This window comes from Lotus japonicus, chromosome 3, assembly GCF_012489685.1.
Source record: "Lotus japonicus ecotype B-129 chromosome 3, LjGifu_v1.2".
NCBI classification, from domain to species: domain Eukaryota; kingdom Viridiplantae; phylum Streptophyta; class Magnoliopsida; order Fabales; family Fabaceae; genus Lotus; species Lotus japonicus.
In genome coordinates, this window is record NC_080043.1 from 81,243,779 (window position 1) to 81,257,866 (window position 14,088).

The window sequence follows — 14,088 nt, forward strand, 5'->3', positions numbered from 1 at the left end:
TCATTCATGAGCGTTTTAGTAGATTATCTCATTATCTTGTCATTCACCGGACATCAATTTCCATATCTTACCTTTATTGTGGTCAATAACTCTCTTGTTTTTACATCGCATACATTTCCATTTCCACCACTAGATTATGTCTTAAAAAGAACTGCAACAACCGACATGACGTCTAAGATTCCAAGAAAAGTTAAAAGGTCTAAACTTCTCTCTTTTTCTGCCCTTTAATTTCACAATTTTATCTAATCGGGGTACCGTACCCAAAAGAATTTCAGGGTACCACAGAATTTGTCAATATTAAATAGGACCGAATTCAACTCCATAATTACTTTTTAAGAGAAATTATAAAGTGGGTAATTGCTAGAATTACCGGGGGTTTTTTGGTCAATGAATTACCGGTTTATTGTTAGAAATAGTAGTTCACTAGGTTTGGGCCTTAGTTCTCTAGGCTTGTTTTGTGGTGGTTAAGGCCCAAGCTGTTAGCTTGTAGTCAGTCCAAGTTAGCTTAGTTAGTGTTTACTGTTAATAGTTAGCAGTGATGTTGAGTTGTACATAAATTATAAATACTGATAAATGCGTTGAATAAGATCCAGTGATTGATTACACAAGATTGATCACTCAACATACAATTGATTACACAAGATTGATCACTCAACATACAATTGTTTACTAGCACTTTCACATCTATAAATAGTGTGACAACCACTAGTTCAAACACACCACTAGCAAGAAATTATAGGCTAATAGCAAAAAGGGGAAGATTCATTCAGAAATCACAAATTTAGCCATTTTGGAACTACAGCTACAAAGTACGCAGGTAACATTGCAATAAAGAAAGTATAATAAAAGCTAATACGAATTAATAAAACATGCATAGCCCGTTGAAAATGTTTAATGCAGAATTTTCAAATACGGCTGCTCCAAAAGCAACCTAAGTAAGAAGATCTCAGAGGTTCAGAAGCATTATTCCTCGTTGTACATGAACTACTAATTAACTGACTCTTCTCCATTATATTAAAACTTATTTTTTATGACTCCCCAAGCACTATATTTTTTTTTTAAATGAACCAGATAAGATAGAGAATAAGAATTCGAAATCTCCAAAGGCATATCCTATTCCTACCTTACACAATGCCCATCTAATTACACTTGAAATTGGAACTACTGACTCTCAATTCGTCATAAAATGGTAAATATAAGACAATTTAATGCAAAGAACAAAATGATTCCCATGTCTGGAATATCTATTTATTCAATTAAATAACTACTTCAATCACAAATTAATGGATGCTATTTTCTGTATTGGAGCATATATTCACACTGCGTGGCTTACTTTCCCCTTGGAGTGTTGTGTTTTTTTTTTTATCCAATTGCTCCCCAGTTTTAATTTGAGTGTAATTTTTTTTTATATCGATAAAGTAAGACAAAAGACAAAACTATAAGGCTAATTAAACAAACTCTAGTCAAGATGGGATGAAGCTGATGAGGAGGAGGATCCTCCAAACAAGTAAGCACACATTGACTTTCCGAACCCAAGCTCGCCAACAAAAATCAGCAGCCACATTAGTGTCCCGGGAAATATGCATAAGTTGGACTCTTCAATCCCTCATCAGAAGTTGCTTAACCTTCCTGAATTCTGAGGCAAGCTCGTGAAACTGCTCTCAGAACATGAATAGTCTCCAAGAGTCTACTTAACAAATAACATCACGCATAGCCGCCTCCCATATGAACCCGAGCCAAGCTTTCAAAGCAAAAATGTCAACCAGGAGGGGATCTCCACCACCACAACCTGCAATAAAGCCAAAACTTCATTCACCATATATAGGATCCTCTAACAAAACCACCCATGTCCATCCTCTGGTCCACACTGCTATATGCACCATTAGTGTTTAGTTTATTGCAGGGCCGACCCAAGGGTAAAGCCACCCAAGCAAGGGCTTTAGGCCTCAAAAAAATAAAAAAATTTACTAAGTAAAAATGGCCTCCAATATTTTTTTCTAAGGAAAAAAGGCCCCCAAAATTAAAATTAATAAGTAAAAAAGGCCCCCAATTTTAAAAAAGAAATATTTTTCTAAGATAAAAAAATTTCAATTTAAAGTTCGCTTTAGGCCTCATTCGGTATTGGGCCGGTCCTGATTTACTGACACCCGAAGGAGTGCTCGATCTCCACAGCGCAGGAGAAACTCTGTCCTGCAAGGAGTGCAAACCCGATGACAATTAAAATATACGGGTTATGAATCAAATTTTCAACCGAATAATTTTACCACCGCGACTGATACCCAAAATCCATTGGGCGAGTGTTGTGGTTAAGAATAAAAATTCTATGTGACTTTGTTCGGATTCCAGTTTGCAAAGGTAAATTGTGCGGTAAACACAATGCCAAAAAAGGAATATCTTTTCTCATATTTGATGTCATGTCATAGTCTGTAGCACAAGTTCCATGTGTGTAACATATCAAACTAAAAAATAAAATAATCATTATCTATCCTCGTCACTCCACCCACCGTGTGGGCCAAATAAACATTAATATAAAAAACTTCACAAACAGGCATTATTTCTTCTTCTCTCGTTTCCACCTTTGTTGTTGGAGTAATGATATATACACACCTCATTTTTAAAACACTTCATTTCCACCTTTTTTTTGTTTCTATCTCTCTCCTCTTATCATCTATCACATCTCATACTTTCTCTCTCTTACTTTTTTCTTTCTTCCTATCTCTCTCCTCATTCCACCTCTTACACCTCAAAAAGAGGTGTGTATGTATAATTATTCATTCTTGTTGTTGACCATGGGAAAAACACGGAAGGTAAAGTAAATTGAAATATATTAGTGTTAAGGGTCATATTAGTGCCTGTGTTTGTAAAAGTGTTTGATTTTGGTCCCTTAGCCAAAAAAATGACGATTAGTGGCGGGTTTTTTTACAGTTACTGGCGGTTTTTTGACTGACGGACCAAAATCAAACGTTTTTACAAACACAAAGACTAATATGACCCTTAACCCAATATATTATAATACATTTCATTAATTAAAAATAATTCAAAAGATATTTTTTAAAAGCAATAATTCAAAAGAATATTTTTATGAAGGTAATAATTCAAAAGAATATTAAATCTAATAAAATATATACATTTTTTTTCATTTAATTCTACTTTTATATATTTAAATAATTTAATTTAATTAGTTTATTTAGCTTTTCCAATTTTAATTCTATTTTACCTTGTTTTATTTCATTGCACACTCCGATTATATCTTTCATAACAAAACATGTCCTGAAGCAAAATGATTCACGAATTAACACCTCTAAATTCACCCAAATCCAAAGAAAAATAGTAATGAGATAAGAGAAAAAATATCAAAAATTAAAATGAGTAGAAATAAAATAAAAGAGAATGAAAGGGTGAACATATTAAAATTCTATCTTAAAAGATCAATTATATGAATATTTAGATATACGGTGAAAAATTACGATAAAATTAAAATTACGGCGAACAGAAATAACTTCTCTTAACTTTTGCGACCATCCACCATGATTTTGTCATCAAAATGGCCATTAACAGAAATGACTTTCCTTAACTTTTACGACTGTTCATCGTAATTTTGAACTTTTATCAACATCAAATTCTTGATTTACTATCAAATTCCTAATTTGCAACTATTTCTAATTTATTACTTTTTTTAGATATTTTATCATTAATCGGATATCATGTAATTCATATAACTTGATTAAGATTTATCATTTTGGTTTTTTTCCCTCCTTTTTAGTGTGCTTTATTATAGTCTCCCTTATAATCATATTTAGTTGCAACTCCTGTACATTATTACACATAGGTTAGGTATGTTTGTACACAAGTTAGAGTTAAAAATGAATGTGTTTTTTCTAAAAAAGAATGTGATGGAAGGATTTCAATTAATTTAGTTGTACTATAAATGAATTTAATAAAAAATGAATGTGCTTTCATTGAGAAAGCTCCATTTATTTTTTGCCTTAGAAAGTGGAAAATGTGCTAGTACATCTAACGTCTATCTAAACATGTTAGATAAAAATATTTGTAATGTAGCACGTGTGATGGAGTAATAGTGCAAACAGAGTAAACCAGTAGTGTTGTCATGTTCGTAGGGACCTCCTTTCTGGCTTTAAATATCCACCTCTGCTTTCTTTCTCAGAACTCATCAAACTCACCCTTTTCAGTGTATTCAATTGCTCTCTGTATGTCCCTCAATAATAGCTTATGATGCTACCAAAGTTCATGAGCCCCTTCAAGTTCAAGGTGGAATCCCAAGAAGGAAAGATGCTCAACAGAAGAAAAAAGCATGTAATGAGCTCCATTGAGGGTACCACCATGGATGTTGGCCTAAGGCTCCTCCCTCAAATTACCAGCTCAAAGAGCAAATCCAGCAATGTCCTTGTCAAATCTGCAGTGAAAAAGGCAAACCAAACAAGCCCTTCAGAATTTTGCTTCCTTAAAAATTGCAATCTATGCAATAAACAGCTCAGCCCAGACAAAGATATCTACATGTACAGGTATGTTGCAAATTTTTTGTAACTTTAGATAATTTAATTTCTGCTAGAAATCAACATGTATTGAATCACTCACTTAGACATTAATTGCATCTTTGCAAATCAATGAAACATTGAATCTGAATTCGGTCAATTTTGGAGAAAAGCTTCTATAAGTATGTTTCAAAGTGAAATTGATCCAAACATGCTATGAGATACCAAAAATTCTCTCAAGGTGCTACTGAAAATAAGATGATGTGGTAGAATCTTGGATCATTTTTCCCTCTTTATTTCAATTCTTAAATCTTTTTGGTTTTACACACAAAAATAATGGGTCAGTCTAATTTGCTGATAAAACCTGGATATGGTGGTTTGTTATGCAGGGGAGATCAAGGTTTTTGCAGTATAGAGTGCAGGGACAGACAAATAGTTTTGGATGAGATGAGAGAATTACAGATCTCTACGAAGCAAATGGTAGCATCTTATGGGCAATGTTGTAATGAGGCACGACGAGAGACTCGCCTTATTCTTGAGGACCTTCGAATGCATAGACATAAATCTAAAGTCTAAACTCTAAATCCTTGTAATAAAAATTAAGACTAGCTATAATTTTGTGAAGAGGGACCTCTATGAATCAATCCCTTCACTTTGATTTTGATCAGAAAATAGCTTCATAAGTTCGGAGCCTATTAAGATTTGAAATACTAAGTAGTAAACGGTAGAAAAATGACCTTAACCCTAATTTTAAAACCATGATTGAAATTCATATGTAATCGACTTACTTATATATATGGATGTTACCGAGACACTCTTATTTTGGTGGGTTTTCCATGAATTTTAATGCTTTTTCTTAAAGGATATGATAATATTAAATAAAAGGAACACGGGCAACGCCCAATACATTAGCTTTATGGAAAGTAAATAAGCTTAGAGGAGCATCCTCAAGATCGAACCAGGAAAATCAAATGCTATCTTAGACAGATAATCAACCGCCTTATATAATATCGGTTCTTTTAATAAACGAAAGAAAATGAATCAAAATAAGAAGCTAACAAGAGACAATCCCATAAATATAACCAAAGTAAGATATATCATAGCCGGACTTTAACCAAGCATTAAACAAAACTTAACAATCCATCTCAATAACCATCGAACATAAAGAGGGATCCTTGGACATGGCCCAACAAAAGCATAAAGCCTCTGCAAATGCTGGGGAAGTAGCACGCCCCAAGGGAGCACAACCAGCTGCTAGGGGAAGACCTTCTTTGTCTGGGGCAATCAAAGCCATACCCGTATCCCCTAACTCGCGAAAAGTTACATCAAAATTAACTTTGACTTAGCTATCTAATGGAGGAATTCATCGAACAACCCGAGTCATATTTCACAAATGGAATCCGATATCAATCAAATTAGACACAAGAAATATTAGGAATCCATTTATCATGTTAAACAAGCACCCGAAAACCATTTCTAATCTACCACCCACCCCATTTGGAAAATGCTAGACCACACAAAGCTTGATCTATTCCTCTTTGGCGCTTCCCAAAGAGAATATTGCTTCCGTGATTTTTAATCAATAAATTAAAAAGTGTTAAAAATATAAAAAAAAATGTTACTAGCAAATCTTCAAATTGTAATATTCATAAGGGGAAAACTTAGATACAGTACCATTAGTGCTGTTATTACTGTTCTCCAATGAAAATGTGACATGTGGATTAATTTATTATTTCTCACTAACTCTGTTATCTCAACGTTATTTTCTCATTTTCTCCGTTACTTCATTCTAGAAACTGCTCCATCTCTCTCCACGGGTTTTCCTCTTTAAACCTGCCCCAATCTCTGAACACCGCCGTCGTTGAGACAATCAGGATGTCGACCACCATCGTCACCACCGCTGTGAATGAAAGCCACCACTAACGGCTATTGCTTCCTTCTCCTCCGTCGCGCCAGAGGACCCTGCGAAACCCTCAAACCTGTCACAGTAGAAACCCCACGCCGCTGCTGTACGCACCTGAAACTGCTGCTTCCCACCATCTTGTCGTTGCCCACCGTGGAGGCCGCCTATGACGTCAAGGTTGCATGCCTCCTAGGGTTTGGTCGATCTCAATCGTTAAATCGATGTCATAAGCATCCTCTCCTCCCCCTTCCCTTTCTTTTTCCCTCTTCTCCTTTTCCATCTCTTTCTTGGTCGCTGCCTCCCCTTTCAAAAGCCATAGCCCCTTGAGATTGAATCACTAAGTTTTATGAGGTTAGAACCAACTCAAAATTTATGCTCCTTGTTTGATTAGTATCAAATCCATTGGATTCTTGAATCAAGAAAAACAGGAGGAACGAAATTTTGGAGGAAAAAATAATTACCATTGGAATCAATAATAACAGGACCAATGAAATTTAGAATAGCAGGTTCAGTAATCCTGCGATTGAAGAAAAACACAAACACAGGGAGTGAGTTAGTGGTGCGGTTGAAGAAAAACAAAGGGTGCGGGATAGTGGAGAATAACCCAGGAATACGAAGGGTGTGGTGGTGGATCCGTGAAAAAGAAGAGGGTAACGGATGTGTGACCCCGTGAACTTATTTAGAATTGAACACTTGTGATGTGTAAAAAAATAATCCAGGTGTTCTATTATTATTGGCTAACAGTACAAACAGTATGTAAGGCACTGCACCTAAGTTTTCCCCTATTCATAAAATTGTTATTAAGTGAGAACTTTTTTGACGGAATTTTTCTCTCTCTTAAAATTGAAGTTAGACCTAACTTTACCAAAAAAAAAAAAAGTTAAATTAAAGATGAAAATGAATTAATCTATATAAATTCTTATTTGAGATATATCTAGCTAATACTCGTACAAAAGGAGTTCTTAACTTTTTCTCAATAGTCTCCCTCAAATGTGAGGATTACAGCTGTACCATTGTCTTGTATGCATCACATATCATTATGAGTTTTTTTTATTTTTTGTGTTTGTAGAGATTAAGTTAATATTTCAGAAAATCCTACCACCTTTGCCCATTTTGTCAGATAATAAAGGCCCTGGATTCTGGGAACATTACATTAACTTTGATAAGGATGGGCTAGCTGATCGACCAAAAACTACTACTAAAAGATAAGGATATGCTTCAGGATATTTTCATTTTGACATCAATTGCAAGATCCTTGCAACTGAATTCAACTAATTAAACTCTTTTATGTTTTTTAAAAATGCTGAATTGCTAAATATATATCACAGAGAATGTAACTTATCAATTTGAATAAAATTATATGTGTAAAATAAATTGTGTACAATTGGAGCCATGGTCATCATGTTTTCAGCTCATTACTTTTTCTCTCCCTTTATTTCATTTAATTGGGAAGAATAAAAAATTTATCTTTTTATTAAAGAAGGGGAAAAAAGCCCAATATTTGGAGTAGAATTAAACTAAAGGAATGAAGAGTATCACACGCATGTGTATTAGCATACTCAACTCATTTTTTCACAAGCATCAACAACAAAATTAACTTCTACGTGCTTCCGTGTGATAAGTAAATTCACTTATCTAATGTTATTGGTCCCCCATATGATAAAATTATATTACCCTATTGGGTATATTAGACAACCTTGTATCGAATTGGTCATTTTCTTTCTTTCTTTTATTTTAAATTAATAAAATTATTTTTATTCAAAACAAAGGTTCGACAGTAAGTTTGAAACTTTTCCAAACAGACAACCGTGAAAGAAAAAAAAGTAGGTTAGAAAAATCTATCTCTCAGTATAGTTTTTTTTTAAATCTTTTTTTATAAAATATATAATATATAATATATAATATATAATATATAATATATAATATATAATATATAATATAACTATTTAATTTTAATTTTAGTTTTTATTTCACTTCATTTCTTACTATTTTATGCTAATATGTTATATAAAATTAAAAAATATGAGCTTATCTAAAACATTAATGATGATTTATCCCAATAAATCAATAATATTATTTATTAAAAAGTAAAGAAAGTAGTTATGAAATTTCTAAACCACTATTTCAAAGAGTTTTTATACGAGTTTCGCGAGATTGATATTCTTTTGATATACATATTTAGAGACAGTTTTCGACTGCAATAAAGTGTGAAGTGTACAAAAACAATAATGTTTTGTTTACATATGTTTTCCACCTCCACTTTATATGAACAAGAGCATCTCCAATGCAAGATTCTTAGTTCTTAATTTTTTAGTTAAGAACTAAGAATTAAGTTCTTAACCACTGAGAGAATGACGTTGAGTTCATAGTTCTTACAAATAAGAACTAAGTTCTTATATAAGAAGTTTTACTTTGTGAGTTCTTAGCATAAAAAATTAATTTTTTCTCTCTCATTCATTTAATTTAAGTATTGAATTAGTATTTAAATTAAAATTAAAATTATATGGAAGTAAAAAATATTAATATAATGGTATTGTGTGACCGGATGAATAGTGCTAAGAACTAAGAACTAATAACTCTTGGTTGGAGCAAAATTCGCAAGGAGTTGCTTAAGCACTTGTGGCAGTACGTGACCACATGAATAGTGCTAAGAACTAAGAGCATCTCTAATGCAAGGTTCTTAGTTCTTATTTTTGAGTTAAGAACTAAGAACTGGGTTCTTAGTTTTTAAAACTAAGAACTCGGTTCTTATATAAGGAGTTTTACTTTTGAGTTTTTAGCATAAAAAAATATTTTGTCTCTCTCATCCGAATTTCTTTATTACTTTATGAGTTTTATTTTATTACTTTATGAAAATAAAAAGTATAAATAATGTGGTTTGTGGGACCAAATGAATAGTAGTAAGAACTAAGAACTAAGAATTATGATTGGAGCAAAATTGCTTGAGAGTTGCTTAAGCACATGTGACAGTACGGACCCACATAAATAGTGCTAAGAACTAAGAACTAAGAACTAAGAGCATCTTCAATGGTAGTATCTAATGTTAAATACATACTCATATGAGTATCTATTACCATTGGAGTATATATTCAATTCCAACATGACAAAGATGAGTATGTGAGAATAGATACCTTACACTAGACTTGAAAAGTGAGCTTGTATTTATTACAAGCACTTACAATTAATTAAAATGGAGATAAATAATAAAATATACAAATGTGTTGTTGATGGTGGGATCCACTATTGAAATTTTTAAGAGTTGTTGGGTTAGAGTAGGGGTGTATAAGACCCGGTCCTACCCGCCAACCCGTCCCGGCCCAAGCCTTTAGGGCCGGGTTGAACCCGGCCCGATCATTAAAAGAGACTGGGTTCGGGTTGATCTTCGAGTTATCCAACTTCGGGTAGGGTCGGGTTCGGGTTGACACTCCGGTCACCCGGCCCGTCCCACATATATATTTTATAAAATTTTAATTTGTTATGATGATTAAAATGTGATACATGGTGCTCAAATTTATCTTACATGTAGATGAGATTAAAATGTTTAACATCTACCTTATGAATTAAATAAACGTTGGTCAAACTATGGACACTTTCATGCTCTAACAAGAGAAAATCATGTGTGTGTATTATGCATATGTGAGACAAGTGAAGAAATGATCAAACAAAATGTAAACATCTCAAGTACAATAGATTATGAAAGAATTGGATCCTTTCAAGTTATTTCTTCTAAAAATTAGTTCAAACTTATAACTCTTTTAGTATGTTATTGCCTTTAAATTTTACAATTAATATCAAATAGTCTTAAACTTATTGTCCCTCTGGCCAACCCGGTCCCGTCCTACATAGACCCGTCCTAAATTGGACCCGCATAATGTCGGGTTGCTTCGGGTCTATGGACGGGTTAGGGTATATGAATTGACCCGATCAACATTTAGGGCCGGATTAGGGTTAACCAAAACCCGTCCCAACCTGTCCCTTGTACACCCCTAGGTTAGAGTAAAAAGTTAGTAAAGTGGTGTAGATGATGTGGCATTATAAGGAATTGTAAAAAATGAAGTGTAGATGTTTTAGTGGGCATGATGGATGTAGAAGCTCTAAGAACCTAGCATTGGAGATGCTCTAAAAATCTTGCATTGGAGATGCTCTAAAAAGAGAAATAAGAGAAATTAGTGATATAATTGATGTAACATAAAATGTAAAGAGAGATAGATATGAACATGTGTGAAAATGAGATGTGAGGAAAAAAAATGTATGTATGAATCATTACTCGTAAAAAAAAATGTTTAACGAGGATTTTCAACTTTCGCTAATAAAATACGCAGATTTGTGGCGGTTGCTGTAGCATAAAAACAACGGGGTAATACTTTACAAATATGACAGTCAGAAAGCACCCCAAGGGTTACGAGAAACTATTTATCTAAAAATCATTCTTATATTTTAAATTTTATAAGGAATGGGCAGGGGGGTTAGTAAAAATATTTATTAGACCCCTAAGACTTTGAGGTCGGATGTTCAATTCTAACTCACGAGAATAAAACACATATTTTGACTGGTTGTTTACAACTTAGTACAAATATGTGAAAAAAAAGTTTAAAATCCAACAGAAGTATTAGGGTATGTTTGGATTGATGGAACATAATGGAACGGAGCGGAATGGAACACGAAGGAACGAAATGGAGTGGAATGGAACGGAGTAAATTTCTTATTCCATTGTTTGGGTATTTTATGATGGAGCGGAGGAAAATTACCACTCTATTGTTTGGGTTATGGACGGAGTGGTACAAGTTATTATTATTATTTTTCCTATATTACCCTTACTATAAAACTATTAACTATTAATTGCTCTATTTCAAAAAAAAATATCTTCACTCATCTTTTCTTTTTTCCGAGTAGAAATAGTGACACCCTTATTTTCTTACTTAGAACCATCCCAATTTTACGATTAGGTGTTCATTTCTTATGGTTGTTTATACTCCAATATTAATAAACAAGATTTAGATGAATTAATGTAAAAAAAATAAAATAGAAGAGCAAGACAGATAATGAGAGCGAACAACTAAATAACAAAAAAAAAGGCCAAAAAAAACTTAGCAGGTAACTAGCAGATAGCAGAACGTGGGAAAGGGGTTATTTTTAACGTGGGAGATTGGGTTAATGAGGGGTATATTAGTATTTTTATAATTTTACAAGACATCAGTTCTTTTGCTCAATACCTGTAAGACCCAAGATTTTAGAAATTAATAAATAATTAATTTCCAACTCACGCATATGATTATGTGTAAGCGTAAGAGGAACTTGACTCGTGTTTAATGTTTGGATTAGCGCTATGAAGAAGAAAGTTCAGGAAATGGTTAAGAATAGTTATATAATCGCTATAGGTTATAGCACGAGTTTCATTCGCTTATACCTAGGACGAGAGCGTCAGTAAACGACTAATTTGCACTTAAAGACGCGATGGAAACTAATTCCAAAAATCTTCAGAGAAATGTTAGAACTTCTCTTAATCCTTCCATGACAAGCATTTCGATACGAAACCCTGGAATGTACGAAAGTCCGATTCTAGTTCTCGGAGGTTTGCCGAAACTAAAACCCTGATAGCTCAAGAAACCTAGAATAAACGGTTGATGAAAACTTTTTCTATTCGGATCTTCAAACGAAGATTCCACACGCGTACACCCATTTCTTTCGATGTTTCTAATCTTTCTTCAGAAAGAAGTTTTCTCATCCGACATCAACTGCAAAAAGTAGTTTTTTCGGGAAAAAAAAAATTTACACCGACTTTGGATCGTTTGCTTTAATTCTGAGAAACCTGTTTTGTGTTCTGGAATTCTGACGCCAGAACCTATCTTAGAATTCATAGAGGAATGTGCAGGAAAAATCGGAATCGCGAAATATTCTTTTTCCCGCGTTTTCCATTTTCTATAAATAGCTTGAAAAATGAAAAAAAAAAAACAAAAACATCACCACCAACACACACACAACCCGCGAGCTTCAAGGGAGGAGGGGGAGAGAAATATTTTCGCCGATTCTTGCCTGATCGTCACACAGTTCGTTGCTACGCGCAGGCCTCAAGGTACTGATGCTATTCCTTACTTTTGATCGTCAATTCTGTCGTTTTTCTCTATGTCTTTCTGTGCTCAAAATTTTGAGCTTTTTGTAAAACTGTCCAAATAACTTGATTTCTCTATCTAAACGTATTCCCTGCGTGCCCAAGAGCATGTTTAGCGGATTACATTTTGCCGTATGTCGCCGAAATGCCGCAGAGTTTCAATTCTGCTTGAAAAACCCATTTTTAGCCAAAGTTTCATCCTTTGGACTGAAAACTCTCGACTTAGCTTAGCGTTAGTAGGATTAGTCGTCATAATCGTCGTTGGTATCGACCCCATCTAATTTGTTTTTCAAAATTCTGATTTTGAGTTTCCGAGCTAAAAATCTTGACCAAAATACCCCTGTTCTAGTTTTCGATCCGATAATTTTTCTGAAAGTTTCCCTGGCCTAGATATCGCCTAAGAATACCTAGGAATTGATTTAGATCGAAGAAAAAGTTCGAAAACCCTATTTTTGAGAGTGGCCGAAACCTGTTTGTTAGGGTACCGTGTCCAAAAATAATTTTTGGGTCTCTATGACCTGAGCTATGGCGTAGCTCTTTCGATTGTCGAAAATTTGGCTCCGGTTTCGTGTCATTCCGAGTTCTGTAGCTCGAGTTATACTCGTTTTAGCGAACGAAGTCTCCGTTATCCATTCGTGCCCAAATGTGAACTCTGAAGCTTTAAAAGCTTCTTTACGATTTCGATTAGTATTATTAGATCGTGTTGCTCCTAGTGAGGCTGGTATTGATGATTGTGTTTCCTTGTTCTAGGTTCGCAACTTCCATGCCCAACTTCTACTCACGAAGGTAAGGGTAACTCAGTTTTAGCGTGTCTTTGAGTCTTGCCTGCTTTTATCGCACTGCCTGCGTTTGAGATGAAGATGTTTATATTGATTGGCATTGGATTATGATTATTATGCTTGCAATGTTGTATGCTTGCTTATATTGACTGTTTCTGAGGCTTGTGCCAAATGTTTTCTGAAGGCTTCGGCCGAGTAAACTTATTGAGACGTGTGTCTCCGTTTTCTGAGAGGCTTCGGCCGTTTACTGGTTTCTGTCATTGAACTGAGTTGGTATGTAATTGAATTGATTTATGTTGGTTGATAATATGAATAACATATGGTTATCCTGTTTTGATTATTGAATTTGAGATTGTTGTTTGAGTGACTACTAAGTTGGATGAGATGTTTTGATTTGCTTGAAGTGGCAGTGGAGTGTATATTTTCACATGACTGTCCCGTCTTTCGGGGCGTTATCAAGTGGTAGTGGAGTGGATATTTTCACATGACTATCCCGTCCTTCGAGGCGTTACTTAGTGACAGTGCGGTGGATATTTTCACAGGACTGTCCCGTCTTGCGAGACGTTATCAAGTGACAGTGGAGTGGATGTTTTCACATGACAGTCCCGTCTTGCGAGACGTTATCAAGTGGTAGTGGAGTGGATATTTTCACATGACTATCCCGTCCTTCGAGGCGTTACTTGGTGACAGTGGAGTGAATATTTTCACAGGACTGTCCCGTCTTGCGAGACGTTATTGTTTGATTGATATTGTTGAGGATTGTCGATACCTGATTTGAGGTTATATTGTTGAGGATTATTGATA

At 34.4% G+C, this 14,088-nt stretch overlaps 1 protein-coding gene across 1 annotated transcript; it reads left to right on the top strand.

The window, feature by feature from the left end:
- The first annotated feature begins 4,155 nt into the window (after positions 1-4,155).
- LOC130746403 (FCS-Like Zinc finger 17-like) lies at positions 4,156-5,313 on the top strand. The gene is made up of 2 exons (XM_057599021.1): positions 4,156-4,523; positions 4,883-5,313. Exons 1-2 carry the CDS (start codon positions 4,231-4,233, stop codon positions 5,067-5,069), a joined length of 480 nt encoding a protein of 159 aa, XP_057455004.1. The 5' UTR covers positions 4,156-4,230; the 3' UTR covers positions 5,070-5,313.
- The last annotated feature ends 8,775 nt before the right edge of the window (positions 5,314-14,088 follow it).